Source organism: Salvelinus namaycush, chromosome 18 (assembly GCF_016432855.1).
Source record: "Salvelinus namaycush isolate Seneca chromosome 18, SaNama_1.0, whole genome shotgun sequence".
In the NCBI taxonomy this organism is placed as follows: domain Eukaryota; kingdom Metazoa; phylum Chordata; class Actinopteri; order Salmoniformes; family Salmonidae; genus Salvelinus; species Salvelinus namaycush.
In genome coordinates, this window is record NC_052324.1 from 23,011,377 (window position 1) to 23,034,114 (window position 22,738).

At 42.6% G+C, this 22,738-nt stretch overlaps 1 protein-coding gene across 1 annotated transcript in view; it reads right to left on the reverse strand.

Moving 5' to 3' along the window:
• Window positions 1-11,608: 11,608 nt before the first annotated feature.
• Window positions 11,609-22,738, reverse strand: part of LOC120062878 (solute carrier family 23 member 2-like) — a 69,747-nt gene continuing 58,617 nt past the window's right edge. Inside the window, exons 8-15 of the mRNA XM_039012946.1 lie at window positions 21,007-21,188; window positions 18,835-18,955; window positions 14,462-14,618; window positions 14,189-14,336; window positions 13,896-14,001; window positions 13,069-13,336; window positions 12,851-12,946; window positions 11,609-11,880 (exon numbers count right to left, since the gene is read on the reverse strand). Of these exons, the coding sequence (XP_038868874.1) occupies window positions 11,609-11,880; window positions 12,851-12,946; window positions 13,069-13,336; window positions 13,896-14,001; window positions 14,189-14,336; window positions 14,462-14,618; window positions 18,835-18,955; window positions 21,007-21,188 (1,350 nt within the window). The remainder of the gene's footprint in view (window positions 11,881-12,850; window positions 12,947-13,068; window positions 13,337-13,895; window positions 14,002-14,188; window positions 14,337-14,461; window positions 14,619-18,834; window positions 18,956-21,006; window positions 21,189-22,738) is intronic.

The following is a 22,738-nucleotide window of genomic DNA, read 5'->3' on the forward strand; positions in this document are numbered from 1 at the left end:
ATTGTCATGCTGAAACAGGAAAGGGCCTTCCCAAAACTGTTGCCACAAAGTTGGAAGCACAGAATCGTTAAGAATGTAATTGTATGCTGTAGTGTTAAGAATTCCCTTCACTGGAACTAAGGGGCCAAGCCCGAACCATGAAAAACAGCCCCAGACCATTATTCCTCCTACTAAACTTTAGAGTTGGCACTAGGCATTGGGGCAGGTAGTGTTCTCCTGGCATCCACCAAAACCAGATTCGTCCGTCAGACTGCCAGATGGTGATGCGTGATTCATCACTCCAGAGAACACGTTTCCACTGCTCCAGAGTCCAATGGCGGCAAACTTTACACCACTCCGGCCGACGCTTGGCAATCTTAGGCTTGTGTGCGGCTGCTCGCCCATGTAAACCCATTTCATGACGCTCCCGACGAACAGTTCTTGTGCTGACGTTGCTTCTAGAGGCAGATTGGAACTAGCCATGATTGGCTGAGATAATGGATGGTCTAGACATGCCGAGAGATGAGAGGATTGGTCTGCCATGTAGCACGCTTTTGTCTATAACATGAGCTGCTCAATATGTGTAGGTAATCCTTTCTAACGCAGCTTTTTGGAAAGATATCATGAAGAACTGCAAAAGTGTTGCTAATGCTCTCCACTTTCTGGAGGACCGAGTTTTGAAAACAGTGGAATGCCCGGTGGAAGCAGAGTATGATAGCTAACGAGATGGGAAAAAATTCTGCCGTTTGATTGCAAATATAAAACACCTGTCTCCGGATTACATCTTCAAACTAAAGGCAACCATAGCATCCGTGACAGAGGGAGAAGCGTTCATCCATGTATACGGGTAAGAGAGTCTAGCTAGCTACATTTTCAGATATTATGTTGAAAATTTTGTCAGAAAGTAATTTTCATTGCAAGTTAAAGCGTACTGTTAGCTAGCTAATGTTAGCTGGCTGTCTCGCTAGCTAACTTTACACATGTGATCTGTGTAGTAATATTATTTGTATCTCAGAGCCATTTGCATTGCTAGTTATTGTCAAATATTAGCTAGCTAGCTAACATTGAACCTAGTTGGTTAGCTTTAGCTATCTGTAGATTCATGCAAGGAAGTAACGTTATGAGTTGGGATTATGGTTCATTGTTTAGCTAGCTAGCTATCTAGCTCCATGTCTAAACAAAAGACTATGCAAGCAACCATTTCACTGTACCGTTTACACCTTCTCTATCCTGTGCATGTGACAAATACATTGAGATTTATTTTATATATAGTGTGTGTTTACCAGAGTCGGTCATGTGAAGAACATGACTCGCACCAAAGTCAAATTAGGATATAACGTTAGGTCACTGATACAGTGTCCAAGTTCTAAAATTATCCAGTAGAATACCCTGCTTTTATTTTGTCACACTCAAAACCATAAGCTATTTTCTGTAATTAGCTCGCCATTAACTTCTAAATTATGATCTTGTGAGTTTATTTTCCTGTAATAATGAATAGAAATTAGCTCGTTAAGACGTTGTCAGCTATATGATATGGTCTTTATTTGAACTGGCTAACTTAATATTAGCTAGCTAGCTAACAAGCGAGAATCAAACCAAAACACTGTTTAGAAAGTTGGTTTTAGTTGCCTGGTTTGCTAGATTGACATAAACTAAATTCTATTTTAAACAGATGGGTTTATTAGTGTTAAAATACACCAGTTATGCTATTTTGGACCAGCAGGCTGCTGATGTCATGCAGCCTGTCGTTTTGATGTCGGATGACAATAGAATGTTCATGATGTCACTGTGACAACTGTATACATACATGTGGATAGAAGTAGTATAAACCAGCCTTTAGTCTTGAAATCTTTGGTTGTTTAGTACACTACCGTAATCACTCTGTTTAGCACATGGCCTCATTGAATCCTTAAAGAGATGGGTGGGACTAAGGCTTAAGAGGGTGTGAACAATGCTGAATGGGTGTAGACAAAGAAGAGCTCTCCAGTAAGTGTATCAAAACATTCAAGGTCCATTTTCTCAAAAGTGGGGTTACAAGTTTATCAACTTTCAAAGCAGAATTACTTTCCCATTGTTCCTCAACTGTAGTGTATGATTTACCATTTACTAGCTCTGAGTCTACTTAAATCCAACGTAAAAATCACCATTTGAAATTTTGCTACATAAGACTGAATCGAGGTGGTTGGTCACATACAGTGCATATTAGGTCATGCCAGGCCTACACACACACACCACAATAGGAGACATTAGCCTTAATACCCAGAGCGGGGATGGGCGGCTCAGTCCTTGAGCGCCGAATTGTGCTGGGCCAAGCCAATGGTCCCAGTGATGACAGATTACTGGTATGTCGTTTAAGTCTGGGCTGTGGCCCAAGAAACCGCTAGAAGCTTTGATGGGTCAGGGCACGAACATGTGGGAACCCCTGGTCTAGCCTGGCAGTTCCACATGAATGATGATGTAATCTTGGAAACCCAGAACTAAAATCTTGCGTAACAGCATCACCTACTTTATGTTACTGTCAACGAGAGATTAATAATGATGTGGCTACACTCTACTTCTGATCTGTCTTAATTGAGTGTCTGCTGCCTGCAAAAAACACATCATGCCTGTTGTTTTGGGCCGACTGGCCGTATCTAAAAAGAGACAAATTTACCCAGGCTGGCTCGGGTCGCGGCTCTGTGTTCTGTCACTGTGTTTTGTTCTGCATTCCAGCTTGGATGATGGATTTGGGGAGAATGAGCCCTGTTCTGTTCTGGACGGGGGTCCAAAAATAGCCTCCAGCCTTCCCCTCCCTCTGCATTCCCTTGAATCCTCTACTGCCTCATATACAACCCCAGCAGCCAAGCCAGTCTCGTTCCCTCCCTACGCCTCCACCCCAGCAGCCAAGCCAGTCTTCCCTACGCCTCCACCCCTCAACCCCAGCAGCCAAGCCAGTCTCGTTCCCTCCCTACGCCTCCACCCCTCAACCCCAGCAGCCAAGCCAGTCTTCCCTACGCCTCTACCAGAGATGACCTAGTCTAAGCATAGCGCTCGCTCTTCTTCCCTCTTTCCACACAACTCTATTCAATAAGCTTAATAGCCATGGAAAAGAGGTGCAAATATTGGCAAAGCAGAACAGTTTTAGTTCACTAATACCAGATGTCTTTCTACCCCCCCCCCCCCCCCCCCCCCCCCTCCGTCACTCTCTTTCTACAGTGCTAGACTTATTAACTCCTGGTCTATTGCTTTCTTGCTGTAACATATCTATTCACATTAATGTTGTAATTTCAATTTGTTTTCCTCTTTATCTAACTTGTTTTCCTCCATCCCTTTCACTTCCTCTCTCAGTCTCATCTTCATGGACTGGCACCCATCCACCTCTATTAAAACTCCTGACCATGATTTCTGGACTTCTCTCTCCCTCTCTCATTCACAAAGACACACACACATTTTTTGATCTCTTGCTCTGTGCCGCTGTCCTTGGTGAACTGCTTTATCTTGTGGGATGAATGCAGGTCCAAACCTCCACTTCCCTCTTCCTCCCTCCTCCCTCTCAACCCCAACTTTGCCTCAGCACTATTGTTCACATTGTCATAGCAACCCTAAAAACATCTGAGGTTTAACAACCAAATCTATTACAGAGTGCCAAATATTGTGTGTGTGTATCCCTGCCCCTTCAATCTGTCTCTCACCATTGTGGTGAAATTAGATTTTACATGACCTTATGAAGCATTATATCCTATTAATTAGGAGTCATTAAGGTACAGGCCAATACATTATTAATTCCCTCACAACTTTGTGTGAAAAATATGACCACATGCTTGAACATCCACAATCTGAGAGGGTAAATCTCTGGGCACTCCCACAGTAGTGTGTGTGTTGAGAGGAATCTTAAATATCTGATACTTATGTAATCTATCCAGATTCCAGACTGACAGAGAATATTTTATAGACTAGACTGTATAGGAAGAGGCCGAGATGGCTTTCTAACGGTTAACATAATAAAACCCTGAAAAACGGTTATAACAGTTTTATTTGGTACTGTGTGTGGAGGGCGAATAGTGTTGCACTATCAATGGGATAACATGTTTTCACTATAGCCTCTGACTATCAATTATACCAGATTACTTCGAAAAGGTCTGTTTCGTTGGATCTTGACTAGTTACGCACACATTCTTGATCGTGCTCTAAAGTGCTCTAAAACTATAGCTGGCGACATTGTTATTTGTATATGCATAGAAATGGGCTACAAAGTGCTTGCCTTGAGTTTATCGATCACTACACAGGCATGGCAGACTCATATCGTTTTACATATATCTTACTTACGGACGGAGCTGCTAGACAGTCTGATGATTTCCCGAACCTCTTCAGGCTTTATGTATTGTTAACGAACGATAAACTGGGGTTGGTTCTTCTCTGCCACGTTGGGGGCTCGGGTGGGATATAGTCGTTAACCGTGCGTCGCCCAGTCTGCTCGGTTCGCCCTATCCGCGCATCGGAAACAATCGGCGCATACAAGCACTGGGTTTGCGTGCGTGCGTGCGTGCGCGCGCGCGACGAGAGGAGATCCCCATCTGTTGTAGCGGACCTCTGGCATCGAACCCGGTAACCAATCAGTGCGCGACCTGCCGCCCCTTTGTTCGCTCTGACTGCTTGCTCTCGGAATAGGTGAATAGAATAGGAGGGGGAATCCCGAAAACAATGCACCCCCCCCAAAAAATACATGCATAATAGATAACTAACCCTATGCGCATATTCAAGGAAAAACGAACTGAATAGGTCTAGGTCAAGTTATCCCTAAATAAATGTTAATGTGCTATGACTGATGTGTCATATGGGGTTGTATGGTAATCACTTATTTCTCAACATAGTTTGACAATATTATATTTTTAAAGTAGGAGACATTAGTGGTGCTCTCCTCTGTCCCACTAATCTCTTCGGTAACATCTGCTCTCTTTGCGCTCTTCAGCTCCAGGGCTTAATATCTGACGTCAATGAATAGAGAATGGCTGAGTCCGTGATATTACCAGACAGCAATATGCTTAATCTCTCTGCCATGAACACTCCCTGTCAGACAGAGAAAGAGGGAGAAAGAACAATCTAAAAATGTTTACCAATTAACTATTGAGACTAGATATGTGGTTGTTGTGCAGTAGTCCTGTGTCTTTAAAATTAGGGTAGAATAAAATAAAGGTCGAAACAAATCTATTTCAGTTCTACTAACAAAAAAGACAATAGACATGATTCATTCTGTAACATCTTATTAAATAGCTTTAGGAACAAAGAATATAACATTTTGTTGCTACTGTTAGTATACACAATGCCTGGTCCAGAAGTTTCTTAGCACATGGTACTCAATTCAATATATATTTATACATCTGTTTAGTCAGCTCCCTCAATTTGTACTGATACTGTATTAACTTGATAACAGGAAGCAATGTTAGAAAAATACATTATGAAAAAATGTCCAGCTAGCAAAACTATTCCACCGAACTACAGATTTGAAATAGAAACAAAACTGTATTTTCTATTTTTTTTTATTAAATAAAAATGTAACAAAAATGGTGCGCATTGCAGCATGACAATTTAAGTTTAAAAGGCATGATTTATTTTCTTACAAACATTTCTTTGTAAAAACAAAAATTATGTATAAAAAAACAAGAAAAACATTGGAAAAGATAAAACACGAGATAGACAAAAAGCATATTCTTCAGGTAGCTTCCCCTTCAAAAGAACTGAAAGGGATAGATTTCTTTGAGTCATACACCTCCTGACCTCGAGTGAGAAAGCACATGCAGAGGTGAGGCATTGGCTTCATATGAGGTGCGCTATGGGCTGATGCTCAAATGACACCCTACTCTCCCCTACTTTCCAGAGTCAGTTGTGCTCTACATGGGAAATAGTAAACCATTTCAGATGTACCCCTGGTTTATATTGTAGTATTATTTAACATAGTTTTAGGGGTATAATTCTTTTTTTTTTTTTTAACTATCCATGCTGTGAGAAGATTCTATCAGCACCAAGGAGGTCCATGCAATACAAACTAAAGATATATCAAAGTCAAAACAAGCTAAGTACCGATCAGCACTTTGGGTGGAAGATGCCCTTTGACACCGATCTAGGAACAGTTTACCCGCCCCAAATCCTAACAATCATTAGTCGGGAGGAATGGAAAACTGACCTTAGATCAGTGAACCTTGCCCTGGATCCAACCAGTGTCTATTTCTGCATTCAACAACATCGACATTTCAATAGAGAATACAGGTACACTAAAACGGAGAGGACACTGCAGGTGTGGAGGGGAGGAGGGGGTTGGAGGATGATGAGGAAGGGGGAAGGAAACAACGAAAAAATCTCTGCTAATTGCATTAGCGTGTGGTGACGTCACAGAAATTGCATTATAGAATATGCATGTGTGTGTACAAAGTTATTTCACCACAAGAAGTGGCAGAATACACCCCTCCTGTCCCACTCCCCATCTCCATCCCCCTTTCAAAAGACAGCAAGTTGAAGGTTTGGTCTATTCCATCTATCGTATCCCCTATTCCTAGCTCTACGGAGCAGAGAAAGGCAGTATGGCCTGTGAAGCCACAAGGGAACACTTTCTCACTGGGTAAACTGTCACAACACCATCTAAGCAGAATCAAGCATGCTGCAGTACAAAACCATTGACTACCCTCTTCTCTCCACACTCTGACTATAGTTAGTCTGTTTAGAGCAAAATGTTCAAGGTGTTCTCAGAACCCTGCTATTAGAACAGGTCTTCTAGACCAGGGGTTCTCAAAGTGGGGTCCGGCTGTACTGCAAGGGGTCCGTGAACAGATTTCAAAACATATCAAACTAAATATTATTATTATAAAAAAAAAAATGAATATTACTAACAGATTTTGGCCAAGTGATCCATGGAATAAGTTGAGGGTGTAATACAATATAATAAAATGTAACATTAATATATAATTTATGTTCTTACCCCTTGGCAACATGGGTTTGGAAGGCTCACAGGGATATTGGTATCCACAACAATTGATTGTTCAAATCAATTACTTCCTTTTATTCCCAAAAATGATTACAAAATATATATAAATGCACTGTAATTTAAGCTTTAAAACTACAGCAAAAAACATGCATGGCAACATGTATAGAACTGCAGGATATTAGCTTAAAGCTGCAACAAGAAAATCTCTTCCCTATGACAAAATGTGTAGAATTGCAGGAAATTTGCATGAAAAACGGCAACATTTTCACTCTGATGCCAAGAGATGGGCCTTTAAAATGTTCCTTTCCAGGGTTCAAGATTTGGTTCTTCCTTGTATGCAAATTTTCAGCTCACTCGAGTTGTGTTCTGATTATGAGGGGCGTCCTTGATAAATTTGGCATCATAAAAGGGGTCCCAAGACCTAAAAAGTTTGAGAACCCCTGTTCTAGACTGCCCTCTCACCCCGGGTCCCTAACTGAGCCATGTCCAGTTCAAAAGGGGTTTCATAAAAATATAACATGCATGGAATGACTTATTGTAAGAGCACCTTGTGTGATTATATGATTTTTGTAAGAATGTTGCTTTTCTCTGTCCAGGTTCTAAGAGTACACGCTGGAGCCTCTCCCTCCATAGAGCTTGTTGTATAAGTTGTCCTTAGGCACAGATATAGGACCAGTCACAACAAATTCTAACCATACTCATTAAGGGAGAAAACACTAAACTGATCTGTGATCAGTATCCAGAGGTAACTTCAACCTGCTGCCTGTGGGGACTAACAATATCAGTATCTCAGTGGAAAATCTGGATAACATTCTAATAGGGCCAGTAAACTCTTAACAAGTAAACTCAAAACTGATAAATGTATTTCTGACAATGTGCATAAGGCACACAAATTGGCTTCACATACATTCCACTAAACACTGACTTTCTTACTAATCATAAATAAATAAAACAAATGAGAAATTCAAGTCAATCTGAAATGTTACTTAAAATGGTTTACATTTCTATATGTCTGAACCGGTGACTATCACCACTCATTGTTTTGGTGCAGCAAAGAGAAGAGTAAGAGAAATAGGTGATGAGAAAGAATGAAGAAAGGACAGGTACTTCTTTTGCATTTTGGTTCTACAAAGATCACAATCATTATGCATATCTGTGCATCTTTTTAAGTTAACTATGTTATGTAGGCTTATAATAGACAACTATACTGGCCAGGAGGAGTCCCAATTCAACCCTACCTCAACAATCAACCATGGATTTTCTATAGATGACGGCTCACACAGTAAAACACAGCGCTCCAGTCCAGACACACATAGCAGAGGTTCCAGAGGGTCATCTCCATGTCAATCACACTCATTGTGTCGCAAATGGCACTCTATTCTCTATGTAGTACAGTGCACTATATAGGGAATAGGGTGCCATTTCTGACGCACACTCAGTTTTTGAATTCTTGACTTGAACTTGACCCCAGCTCTGAAACATGTGAACACACACAGTCAGGGCGCACTACCTGGCAATAGTCTTTAGAGTGATATTTACTGGTCCACTAAATGTGTAGTCAGTCATTAGAGGACATTCAACTTGTGAGGTGTGACCTGTACTGTATGTTACAGGAACTATAAATAAAGTTGTATTTGAAGTTGAGGTGCAGATTCCTACAGTTGATGTGAGGATGGAAGAAGGGAGGGTGAGGCAGGTGAGTGATGTAGAGGGGATTGGGGGTGGGGGGGTAGGCACATAGAACCAAACACGTGAACAATGCCAACAACATGAATAATGACACCAGTAACAATCATAACAATAATAGTAGATCAATAGACAGAATCAATAGGTGCAGGACAAGATTGTAGTCTGTGAGCCATTGTGAACAAATACCCCCAGGACACCCCTATAAACATCAAATACACTCTCTACCCCACAACCATTAAACTTGAAGACTATGCTATGGTGTCTAAATCAAACAACGTGTTCACTTGAACAGAACAGTAGTGTAGACCTCTGACACCTGTATCAGAGTAGGACAGAGCAGAGGGAAGGGGAGCCTATAGCGATCAGGGAGAGGATTGGTACTTAAAAATCACCTCTTTTCTCTCCCTATTTCTCACTTTGTCAGGCATCTGGGTACAAAAGATTTCAAAGCATCTTTCTGGTAATTTCCCTAGCTAAATCTGTGGAGCGTCTCCATTTCCTTCCTTTGTAAACCATGCACTGGTGTGACTCTGCATGTAAGCCTTTATCATAGCATGATCTTCACTCAGGCTGTGGTCACACCACCTATACCACCATGAATGTGCTCACAAACACTACAGAACACTAGACTAATAAGTATGAATCGAACACAATAACAAAATGAAGAACATCAGTGAAATAGAAAAAGGTCTGCATTTCAAAAACTACGTTGTGATCGCACAACTAGCTAACTAAGTGCATTCTGCTTCGCGCTAAATCGGTGTAGCCTCTCTAAACAAAGTACAAATGTGAAAAAGTTTTTGAAAGTGTCCTTATGAACTGCTCATGAACATTGTTACACAGTTTAACTATTACATTGTATAGTCTGTTTAGCATGATTTATGATTATAGGTCCTTACAGGTAATACATGTTAATAAATGTTACATTTTAATAAAACTTACAACAATGACTTGTAAGCAGTTAATACTAGTTAAATTATGCAATAATGGCTTATAAGCAGTTTATAAGTCAACCTTCAAATGCCGTATTAATTCCAGTTGTAATAACAGCAGCTGGTTGAGGGTGTATGCGTTCAGGAGAGAGCTGGTTTTGGTGGCATTTGTTAACGATGCTAAAGATAATACTGACACAGTAAGGCTTGCAAGCTGACTGGGTGAACATCAACATTCCCAGTCCTAAATCAAGCCCTCGTCCACAGCCCTAGCTCTTACCCCTGGCCTAGACACTTCTTCATGGCACCAGCTGGATTGAAAGAAACAGACTGGTGTAATCAGTGGTACAAGCTTCAACTATCCCTTTAGAGGGCTAGAATGAGCTTTTACCAGGATACTGACATCCATTCTCCTTCAGATCTATCAGAGGTCATTTAGAAATGTCTAGGGCGATACGAGAAGTGTTTAGGACTAGGGCGATACGAGAAGTGTCTAGGACTAGGGCACTAGGAGAAGTGTCTAGGACTAGGGCACTAGGAGAAGTGTCTAGGACTAGGGCACTAGGAGAAGTGTCTAGGACTAGGGCACTAGGAGAAGTGTCTAGGACTAGGGCACTAGGAGAAGTGTCTAGGACTAGGGCACTAGGAGAAGTGTCTAGGACTAGGGCACTAGGAGAAGTGTCTAGGACTAGGGCACTAGGAGAAGTGTCTAGGACTAGGGCACTAGGAGAAGTGTCTAGGACTAGGGCACTAGGAGAAGTGTCTAGGACTAGGGCACTAGGAGAAGTGTCTAGGACTAGGGCACTAGGAGAAGTGTCTAGGACTAGGGCACGAGGAGAAGTGTCTAGGACTAGGGCACGAGGAGAAGTGTCTAGGACTAGGGCATGAGGAGAAGTGTCTAGGACTAGGGCACGAGGAGAAGTGTCTAGGACTAGGGCACGAGGAGAAGTGTCTAGGACTAGGGCACGAGGAGAAGTGTCTAGGGCTACGGGACTGAGAGCCCTTCGTCCAGTGGATGACATTGTCTGATCTGTTGTGTTTGAAGTGTGGCCGTGTTATGTGGGTAGAAGCCAATTAGAGGAGCAGGTTTCAGCTAACATTCTGTGCATTAACTCTTGCGACTAATAGTGCGAAACGAAGATCAATCACTTTGCATGGCTAAGGTCTGCCATTTGACAAGCCACTTGCATCTACACTATCTGCATGACCTTGCCTATCTGCATGCAATTAAGCTTGTGCTTGCTAGTGTGCGTGTGTAAATGTAGTGTGCAGGCAAATTATTAGTTTAATGTGAATTTGCATCAAGCCTCTCCAACTTTCATCCAGTTCCCTTTCAACAGGACTACATTTCCCATAACCACCGTGGGCAGTGTAGGTTTGCTAAACAGGACTGACTGATTAGCTTCGTCTGATTCTCATTGGGTCTGTAAGGTGTCAATGATTCAGCTTAAAAACTTTTGTTGTAAATGAGATACTGTCCATCCATCTCTGTCCTTAAACAGGGAATGCGCCAATGCAAGTGACACACACAACCCCATCACAATGTCATGGGTGGGCATACACACACACACACAAACGCACGCGGAGCCCCTGGGAGTGTAATATATTAAGAGTATTTTGGTTCAACGGCTGAGAAGAAACCTTTTATTTCTTGGAATGAATGTAGACAGGTTGACCTTGAAAATAAGTGCTTTAACTTGATGACCCAGTAGAAATACTGTATTGGGAAGACAGGGACCTCAATAAAGGGGCCGTCTAATACACTGCTCTTATGCACACATACTAGGTAGAGACGAGAGCCAGAGAGAGTGTTGCAACTCCACCTGAACCCTCCTCTATAAGGGCATTATAACACGCTAATGTCACCTATTATAACATGCTAATAACAGCATGGATAGGGCATAAACAGGGAGTTCTACAGACACACAGACATACAAGACAGGGTTGAGCATGTCACACTGCACTGACGCAACCCAAAAGCCTCCACCCCTCCCATCCCTCTCCTCCCATGGTTCCAAGCTCCATCCCTTCCCCCTCCCCTCCACCCCATCTGCTATACCCCGCTCTCCCCTGGTTCTGTGACTCTCTCCATCTCTGCTCCCTTCCCTGCCTCCCCCCGTCCACCCCTACGTCTGCAGGCCTTGCGGATTGCGCTCCACTGGTAGCCACTGAAGGTGGGGCTGATGGGGAAGTACTGGAAGACAGTGTGACGACGCAGGAAGTCCATGCCAAACGGGAGGTCGTAGGTTCTCATCCCCTCCAGCTCCGCAGCACTGGGTCCCGACCCTCGCTTCAACTTCCCGATCCCTCGCTCCTCCCTGGTACCTGACAAGAGGAAAGGAGAGACAAATGAGAAAGAAAAGAGGAATACAGGAGGAAGAGGGGGTGAGCAATTGGAGAAGGCAACAGTTTGTGATATCCTTGTCCTATCTGTAAATAAAATCACAAGGGATATATAGTGTTTTAACTAACAGCGATAGTCCAGTCTACTCAGCAGGGATAGTGTTATAATTAACACTATCTTAAGGATCCGCCCCCTTTTTTCAATTTTCGCCTAAAATGACATACCCAAATCAAACTGCCTGTAGCTCAGGCCCTGAAGCAAGGATATGCATATTCTTGGCACCATTTGAAAGGAAACACTTTGAAGTTTGTGGAAATGTGAAAGGAATGTAGGAGAATATAACACAAATGATCTGGTAAAAGATAATACAAAGACAAATCCAACTGTTCTTTTGTAAAAATGTTTGTACCATCATCTTTGAAATGCAAGAGAAAGACCATAACGTATTATTCCAGCCCAGGTGCAATTTAGATTTTGGCCACCAGATGGCAGTGTATGTGCAACATGTTTGACTGATCCAATGAACCATTTTATTTCTGTTCAAATTGATGTATCAAGACTGCCCAAATGTGCCTAATTTGTTTATTAATAACTTTCATGTTCAATATTGTGCACTCTCCTCAAACAATAGCATGGTATTCTTTCACTGTAATAGCTACTGTAAATTGGACAGTGCAGTTAGATTAACAAGAATTTAAGCTTTCTGCCAATATCAGATATGTCTATGTCCTGGGAAATGTTCTTGTTACTTACAACCTCATGCTAATCGCATTAGCCTACGTTAGCTCAACCGTCCTGTGGAAGGGACACTGATCCTGAAGAAGTTTTAACTAACAGCGACAGTCCAGTCTACTCAGCAGGGGTAGTGTTATAATTAACAGTGATAGCACAGTCTACTCAGCAGCAATAGTGTTATAACTAACGGTGAGTGTGATAGCACAGTCTACTCACCAGGGATAGTGTTGTCCAGCACAAATGCCACTGACCCCCCTACGAACATGGCTGTGGTCAGGAGCACGTTCAACACCTGGTCTAGCGACACTATACCTGAGAGACAGAGAAAGAGAGGGTTCAGAGAGCTACCCAGTCCTTTTATAATGTGTGAGAACACTGAAGGAGTAGGCCATTGAGCTAATTATGTGGTGCACTCTAACTTGTCTTCCACTCACCAGTGACCAGAGGGTTCTGTTTGAGATAGCTGGGCAGCACCAGGCCAAAGAAGATGGAGAAGCCCAAAACAAAGAGGTTCCTGGAGGAGTTGAGGTCTACAAACTGCAGGTTGGACAGTCCCACAGCTGTGATCATCCCAAACAGGGTACAGAACAGCGCCCCCAGGACAGGGTCAGGCAGGGAGGCAAACAACGCACTGAATTTACCCACCAGCCCTAGCAGCAGCATCATAGCAGCACCGTACTGGATCACACGCCGGCTGCCTACCTGGAGGACCAATCAGAGAGCAGCAGGGAGTGAGAGCGAATCAAAGGATATCAGGAAGAATAAAACTGTCCCACTATACAGAGCCAATTAGATCCAAGCAGATTACTAGTCAGTGAGGGAGTTTTTTTATTCTGACATGGGATGAACCGTCAATGGCCTGTCACATCATCGGGCGAAAGCAGGGATGGAGCTGCGCCGTTCTCAAATGGAACAGTAATCTGCGCCGCTCCGTCATGATGTCAACAAGGCAGCATGGTGCATCGTCCAGAAACAAACATCTCTTTTCTATAAAATGTATGTTTGAATTTTCAAACTAGTTTTCATTGGGAAGGCAGATAGTGTTTTATCAGAAGGAATCACTTTCGCATGGGAAAACAGAATCCTACTAATTACTACAGATGGTTAATTAAGTCACTTTTGTTTTGAGCCAACATAGCTGTCCGGTTAAAAATCAATGCCTACACGGACGAGATGAATTGAACCCCCTCAATTAAAACATAAATATGTAATATTTGTATAGAATTCGTAGTGGGACTCTCTGTTGATGTGTGATGGTTACCTTTGTGATGCCCAGCACACCTATATTAGGACTGGAGGAAGTAGAGCCGTTTCCTGTCCCCATCAGCCCATCCAACACGCAGGACAGACCTTCCATAAATATACCCCTAGAGAGAGAAAAACATAAAAAAAGTTTTTGTATCTGTTTTGGAAGGTAGTTACAGGTACACACACGGATCTCAAGTCATGATTCAAACCATTGTCTGCGTGATTTAATCAGATTTATGCTACTTTTATAGCAAACTTTTCTATGATGTGCATTAGGCAAGGACCTATGCGAGCAAGGTCAGGTACCTGTTGATGGCGTGAACAGGGGGTGGGGGGGCACAGGAGAGTCGGGCACAGGCGTAGTAGTCCCCGATGGACTCGATGATGCTAGCGACCACGGCACTGAACATACCTATCACCCCTGCCGCTGTTACCGTAGGAACACCCCACTGAACTATGGGTAAAAACACAAACTCAACATTCTAGATTTGAGGAAGCTACAAACCTGTTGAATGCTCTTATCAAGAGTTTGGACTTAGCTAGGGGCAAGGTTGAACAACATAAGGAGGGGTAACTCACAGGGGTAGGGGATCTTGAACCAAGGTGCAGCTGCCAGTATCCCCTGGCGTGCGTCAGTGCGGGCGTAGTAACCGTACTTGTCTTTCTCCGGCGGGAAAACGTTGGTTACAGTGAAGATGAAACAGATCAGCCATGACACCAGGATGGCCATGATGATCTGAGGGGGAGGGTTAAACATGACCGTCAAATCAAAGAAACACATACAGTATGTCCTGGTGAGTTACACTGAAGAGCACCATAATAACTGTAGCGGAGTGATGATGATGATTACTTTATTCAAGTATGGGAGAGTTGTCACCAGTTCAACAGTAAACAGCAGCTTCATAAATAGTAGACCTTTGGTGAAATGCTACTTGAGGGTGCTTTTAACATTTAATCATAATTTGAAAAACTCTATTCTCCCACATTTGTTAAGTAAATAGTAACATAAGAGTGAAACTTTAATGAGACAGGGAGAGAGCGTGATGAAGATGACTTTATTAGATTGAAGTCACCATTGCAAGCAAAGAATCCTTTCCAGTGTCTACTGTTATATTACAGCAGCAGATAAATCATGACATCAAATGACCAGCAGGGGGAGAGAGACGCACCATAGGAGACAATCATTTCAGATCTTATTAAGAGGAATGGGGAGGAAGGAGACAGGGGAGTAGGGCTGGGCCATATGGCCAAAATCTCATATCCCGATATAGAGCTCATTTCATATCCCGATCACAATACATATCACGATATAGCACATTTTCTGTAAATACAATGAATAGTTTATATAAAATGACCACATGTAAAGGCCCATTTCTTATTACATGTTGAGTTAAACTCAAATAAAAGGTACTTACTCATATTTTATTATTTCTCCTTTTATTTAGAACCTTTGTGTAAATGTTCAATTAAGCATATATCAAAATATAACATTTTAATCTATAAAATCTAAAAAAGGTAAATAGAAAACACTTCAACTATAGTTGCAAACAAAATAAATATATATATTTTGGGGGGCTTGCCTGTTTTGCATGTTATTTTGGCATTAATACGTGTCACATATCAATTTGCATTTGGTACCTTGGGTCGCGTGTTAGCACCAACTCACAAAACCCTCACGAAACCCCCCATTTCTCGACCGTGTAAATTGGGGCCATGTCTTTGCAGATGTAAGTTGTAACGGCAGCTGTTATCTCCTTCAATCTTTGTGATTCTTTGCCATATGGTGTGCCGCGGGCAAAAGCCTCTTGCAACGTCTGAGTCGAGGGTTTGTTTTGAGCACTCGACTGTACTGTAATGAAACAGCAGGGAGCAGGCCTCGAACCCTCGACCTTCTAGCCCGAGGTCCGGCGCGCTATCGACTGTGCCGCAAAAGCATGCTCATGCGGCAGTCGATTTCCGCGTTTATAAACCCAGGGTCGTTACAGTACTTTTTTGGGTCTCATCCATAGACTCACTCCGTACTGTTTCACATGATTCTTGCGTAAGTGGTAAAAGAGGTTAGTGGTGTTTGAGCCTGTTGTTGGGACCGGCCAGCCGCATATTTTGCAGATGACGGTTTTCTGGTCCATGTCAGACTTTTCATACTTAAACCACGTCCATGCGACTGAACGGCACGAGTGGAAGAACGCAAAGCGGTGTCCAATTGACGAAAAATATTGCCGTAGAGTGTGATTTGTGTCGTGGCAGAATCAGATTTAGCTAAGTAACATAGATAGATAAGATGTTATTTTCATCATATGCTTGTGAGATACTTGTCATTAGAATGGGGCCAGAGAGGGGAGAGGTCAGGCTTGTCTTCATATGTCAATGTATATGTTAAACCATGTGGTGCTATGTAGAATATCAGAAGGGGAGGAGGACAGAATGGAACGTTGTTTTCTTATGGGAACGTTGTGTTCTTATGGGAATGTGTCTGTAACTATTCCTAAACCATGTGAAAGGATGGAGTTATTAATTGGGGAACCAGTCAGTTATCTCATACAATGTCTGTACGCCAGTCACTCCCTACTTTTCTCATAGGGGGAAGGAGTTTGGCAGTGTTTGGAACCATTGTATTTCCCCTCTGAGGTTGCCCTTATCTTGATCTAGTATATGACCTAAGAGGCTCACTGTCTTTTCTGAGCTTATCCAGGAGGGGGTGTAGTTGAGATGGGAGTATCTCAAATGACAATTGATATATGCCATTGGATGAGGTAATGGTTGGTAGACAGTGAAGTACCAAGCATGAGATTGAAACCTTGTCTTGGGAGATCAAACTGAACGATGATTTATAGCTGAGGCTGTCTAGCGATAGGATACTCCTCTTTCGGGTAAAAGATTCTTTGTAAGTTGAGGGGTGTATCTTCGCTATAAATGAAACTAAGAATTGTTTTGTAAGCACTCTGAGAATTCATTTATAGACACTGAATTGATCTGAGAGTCAAAAAAGGGCTTTGGTGAAGCTTGTATATATATTAAAGATGGAATATATAATTTAACTCTGACTTGTGTGTGGTCGGCTCTCTCTCTCTCTTTATTGAGTAATACAGGAAATTACCACGACATTTGCGAAAACGAAATAAACGATAGAGCATAATATGAAACGATAGACGTTTTTTTTCTATCGTCACACGATATACAGTTGGGAGTCATAACTTTATATACACTTCGGTTGGAGTCATTAAAACTCATTTTTCAACCACTCCACAAATTTCTTGTTAACAAACTATAGCTTTGGCAAGTCGGTTAAGGACATCTACTTTGTGCATGACAAGTAATTTTTCCCAACAATTGTTTACAGACAGATTATTTCACTTATAATTCACTGTATCACAATTACAGTGGGTCAGAAGTTTACGTACACTAAGTTGACTGTGCCTTTAAACAACTTGGAAAATTCCAGAAAATGATGTCATGGCTTTAGAAGCTTCTGATAGGCTAATTGAAATCATTTGAGCCAATTGGAGGTGTACCTGTGGATGTATTTCAAGGCTTACCTTCAAACTCAGTGCCTCTTCGCTTGACATCATGGGAAAATCAAAAGAAATTAGCCAAGTCTTCAGAAAAAAAATTGTAGACCTCCACAAGTCTGGTTCATCCTTGGGAGCAATTTCCAAATGCCTGAAGGTACCACGTGTGAAGATGCTGGATGAAACAGGTACAAAGGTATCTATACCCACAGTAAAACGAGTCCTATATCGACATAACCTGAAAGGCCGCTCACCAAGGAAGCCACTGCTACAAAACCGCCATAAAAAAGCCAGACTACGGTTTGCAACTGCACATGGGGACAAAGATTGTACTTTTTGGAGAAATGTCTTCTGGTCTGATGAAACAGAAATAGAACTGTTTGGCCATAATGACCATTGTTATGTTTGGAGGAAAAAGGGGGAGGCTTGCAAGCCGAAGAACACCATCCCAACCGTGAAGCACAGGGGTGGCAGCATCATGTTGTGGGGGTGCTTTGCTGCAGGAGGGACTGGTGCACTTCACAAAATAGATGGCGTCATGAGGAAGGAAAATTATGTGGATATATTGAAGCAACATCTCAAGACATCAGTAAGGAAGTTAAAGCTTGGTCACAAATGTGTCTTCCAAATGGACAATGACACCAAGCATACTTCCAAAGTTGTGGAAAAAGGGACAACAAAGTCAAGGTATTGGAGTGGCCATCACAAAGCCCTGACCTCAATCCTATAGACAATTTGTGGGCAGAACTGAAAAAGCGTGTGTGAGCAAGGAGGCCTACAAACCTGACTTAGTTACACCAGCTCTGTCAGGAGGAATGGGCCAAAATTTACCCAACTTATTGTGGGAAGCTTGTGGAAGGCTACCAGAAACGTTTGTCCCAAGTTAAACAATTTAAAGGCAATGCTACCAAATACTAATTGAGTGTATGTAAACTTCTGACCCACTGAGAATGATGAAAGAAATAAAAGCTGAAATAAATCACTATTATTCTGACATTCAACATTCTTAAAATAAAGTGGTGATCCTAACTGACCTAAGAGGGAATTTTTACTATGATTAAATGTCAGGAATTGTGAAAAACTGAGTTTATCTGTATTTGGCTAAGACTTCAACTGTATATATATATATATCTCATATCGCCCAGCCCTACAGGGGAGATGAATAATATTAGAAAAGCAGAACTCAACAAGTAATGGGAGGAGTGTGTGCCCATTGGTCTGACCTCACTTGATCCGTGACAGATCAGATCGAAGAGCACACTGTTCTAGGAGAAGTGACGTGTGTCTAGGTGTGTGTGTTAGTGCGCTCACGTGTGCCCCTGCTACTGAATTTCACAATCGTTCTGTGGGCATCTGTGTGTGTGTGTATGTGTGTGTATATGTATGTATGTATGTATGTATGCATGCATGCATGTATACATGTGTGTGCGTGAGGGTACTCACGGGGAACATCTTGAAGAGCTGTAATCTATAAGAGGTCCATCCTTTCTTAGCCTTGTAGATGGGCAGAGGAAGCTGTACGTTCCTCGCATACTGAGAGAACAACAACACCAGGAATATAGTCCTACAGACAGACACAGAGAGAGGGAGAGACAGAGACAAAGAGAGAGAGAGAGCGCTCACAAGTAAGAACTACAGCAGCCAAGGGTTTGTAGAACGGTTAAACATTTGTAAAAAGAAGCAATAACCCTCCTATAAAGACTGCCATAAAGACGTCTGGATCCAAAGGGTTCATTCTCAAAAAGGGACACAAAATCAATTAATTGACAACAAAGAAGTTAGAAAGATTTGACATTTTTGCTAATTGATAAAGAAAATGTATAAAACTGAAATATTACATTTACATAAGTATTCAGACCCTTTACTCAGTACTTTGTTGAAGCACCTTTGACAGCGATTACAGCCTAGAGTCTTCTTGGTTATGACGCTACAAGCCTGGCACATCTGTATTTGTGGAGTTTCTCCCATTCTTCTCTGCAGATCCTCTCAAGCTCTTTCAGGTTGGATGGGGAGCGTTGCTGCACAGCTATTTTGAGGTCTCGTTGAGACGTTTGATCGGGTTCAAGTCCGGGCTCTGGCTGGGCCACTCAAGGCTCCTGCGTTGTCTTGGCTGTGTGCTTAGGGTCGTTGTCATGTTGGAAGGTGAACCTTCGCCCCAGTCTGAGCTCCTGAGCACTCTGGAGCAGATTTTCATCAAGGATCTCTTTGTACTACATCTTTCCCTCGATCCTGACTAGTCTCCAGTCCCTGCCGCTAAAAAACATCCCCACAGCATGATGCTGCCACCACCATGTTTCACCAGGTTTCCTCCAGATGTGATGCTTGGCATTCAGGCCATAGATGTACATTTTGGTTTCATCAGACCAGAAAATCTTGTTTCTCATGGTCAGAGTCCTTTAGGTGACTTTTGGCAAACTCCAAGCGGGCCGTCATGTACCTTTTACTGAGGAGTGGCTTGCGTCTGGCCACTCTACCATATAAAGGCATGATTGGTGGAGTGCTGCAGGGATGGTTGTCCTTCTGGAAGGTTCTCCCATCTCCAAAGGAATTCTGGAGCTCTGTCAGAGTGACCATCGGGTTCTTGGTCACTTACCTGACCAAGGCCCTTCTCCCCTGATTGCTCAGTTTGGCCGAACGGCCAGCTCTAGGAAGAGTATTGGTGGTTCCAAACTCAATTTAAGAATGATGGAGGCCACTGTGATCTTGGGGACCTTCAATGCTGCAGAAATGTTTTGGTAGCCTTCCCCAGATCTGTACCTCGACACTGTCTTGGCGCTCTACCGACAATTCCTTCGACCTCATGGCTTGGTTTTTGCTCTGTCAACAGTGGTACCTTATATAGACAGGTGTGTGCCTTTCCAAATCATGTCCAATCAATTGAATTTACCACCGGTGGACTCTAATCAAGTTGTAGAAACATCTAAAGGACGATCAATGGAAACAGGATGAACCTGAGTTCAATTTCAAATGTCATAGCAAATGGTCTGAATACTTATGAACATAAGGTATTATTTATAAAAAATTATACATTTGCCAAAATTTCTAAAAACCTGTTTTCGCTTTATTATTATGGGGTATTGTGTGTAGACTGATGATGAAAAACAAATATTTAATACATTTTAGAATAAGGCTTTAATGTAACTACATTTGGAAAAAGGGAAGGGGTCTGAATACTTCCCGAATGAACTGTATGTGATGCTGTGCTGTTTGAGATGAGTTGCAAGACAAATTTCCCAAAATATAAAATAAATGAGTAAATAACTGAACGTAAGACAGAAACAGTTACCAGCAGACACAGCTCTGCTAAACCTCCTGACCCAGAGCTCTCTGTCTGGAGCAGCACTGATTTCCCACCTCCATTCTGCAGGGCAGCTGTGTCGACTGGGAATGGTTTCTGATTGGCTGTGTAATGGGCAGTTACGGTAATTGATTGGTTAAGGATGCCTCTGAGGGCGGGAATCAGTCTAATAGTATAAGATAGCATTTTATTGTCAGATTTGACAGAAATGTGCCTTGTATCATAAGACAACAGACAGTATAGTAAACTTAGCGGGCTGGGAACTGGACAGGGAACTAATCAGTCAGGAAAGCCTAGAACCACAGTGTACTACTCACAGCATGGCGATGCCCCAGTGTTTCCCTGCTCTCTCCCCTGCAGCCTGGAAGCCAGAAAGGCCGATGAGGGCCACGGTTGGGGTGATGGTCAGAGGGCCGATGTATTTCAACAGGAGCCCTGGAAGCCCCAGGAAGCCGATACACACCTCTATCAGAGACGACACAATGATAGCCCCCTGGATCTGTGTGGGGGGGGGGGGGGGGGGGCAAAGAGAGAGAGAATAGTACAATTTGTAATGTCATTTCATAATAAAGTACTTTATTTATGTGCCAAAGTCCCTAATTAAATGTACAGTGGGGCAAAAAAGTATTTAGTCAGCCACCAATTGTGCAAGTTCTCCCACTTAAAAAGATGAGAGAGGCCTGTAATTTTCATCATAGGTACACTTCAACTATGACGGACAAAATGAGAATTTTTTTCTCCAGAAAAAAATCACATTGTAGGATTTAATGAATTTATTTGCAAATTATGGTGGAAAATAAGTATTTGGTCAATAACAAAAGTTTCTCAATACTTTGTTATATACCCTTTGTTGGCAATGACAGAGGTCAAACATTTTCTGTAAGTCTTCACAAGGTTTTCACACACTGTTGCTGGTATTTTGGCCCATTCCTCCATGCAGATCTCCTCTAGAGCAGTGATGTTTTGGGGCTGTTGCTGGGCAACACGGACTTTCAACTCCCTCCAAAGATTTTTTATGGGGTTGAGATCTGGAGACTGGCTAGGCCACTCCAGGACCTTGAAATGCTTCTTACGAAGCCACTCCTTCGTTGCCCGGGCGGTGTGTTTGGGATCATTGTCATGCTGAAAGACCCAGCCACGTTTCATCTTCAATGCCCTTGCTGATGGAAGGAGGTTTTCACTCAAAATCTCACGATACATGGCCCCATTCATTCTTTCCTTTACACGGATCAGTCGTCCTGGTCCCTTTGCAGAAAAACAGCCCCAAAGCATGATGTTTCCACCCCCATGCTTCACAGTAGGTATGGTGTTATTTGGATGCAACTCAGCATTCTTTGTCCTCCAAACACGACGAGTTGAGTTTTTACCAAAAAGTTCTATTTTGGTTTCATCTGACCATATGACATTCTCCCAATCTTCTTCTGGATCATCCAAATGCTCTCTAGCAAACTTCAGACGGGCCTGGACATGTACTGGCTTAAGCAGGGGGACACGTCTGGCACTGCAGGATTTGAGTCCCTGGCGGCGTAGTGTGTTACTGATGGTAGGCTTTGTTACTTTGGTCCCAGCTCTCTGCAGGTCATTCACTAGGTCCCCCCGTGTGGTTCTGGGATTTTTTCTCACCGTTCTTGTGATCATTTTGACCCCACGGGGTGAGATCTTGCGTGGAGCCCCAGATCAAGGGAGATTATCAGTGGTCTTGTATGTCTTCCATTTCCTAATAATTGCTCCCACAGTTGATTTCTTCAAACCAAGCTGCTTACCTATTGCAGATTCAGTCTTCCCAGCCTGGTGTAGGTCTACAATTTTGTTTCTGGTGTCCTTTGACAGCTCTTTGGTCTTGGCCATAGTGGAGTTTGGAGTGTGACTGTTTGAGGTTGTGGACAGGTGTCTTTTATACTGATAACAAGTTCAAACGGGTGCCATTAATACAGGTAACGAGTGGAGGACAGAGGAGCCTCTTAAAGAAGAAGTTACAGGTCTGTGAGAGCCAGAAATCTTGCTTGTTTGTAGGTGACCAAATACTTATTTTCCACCATAATTTGCAAA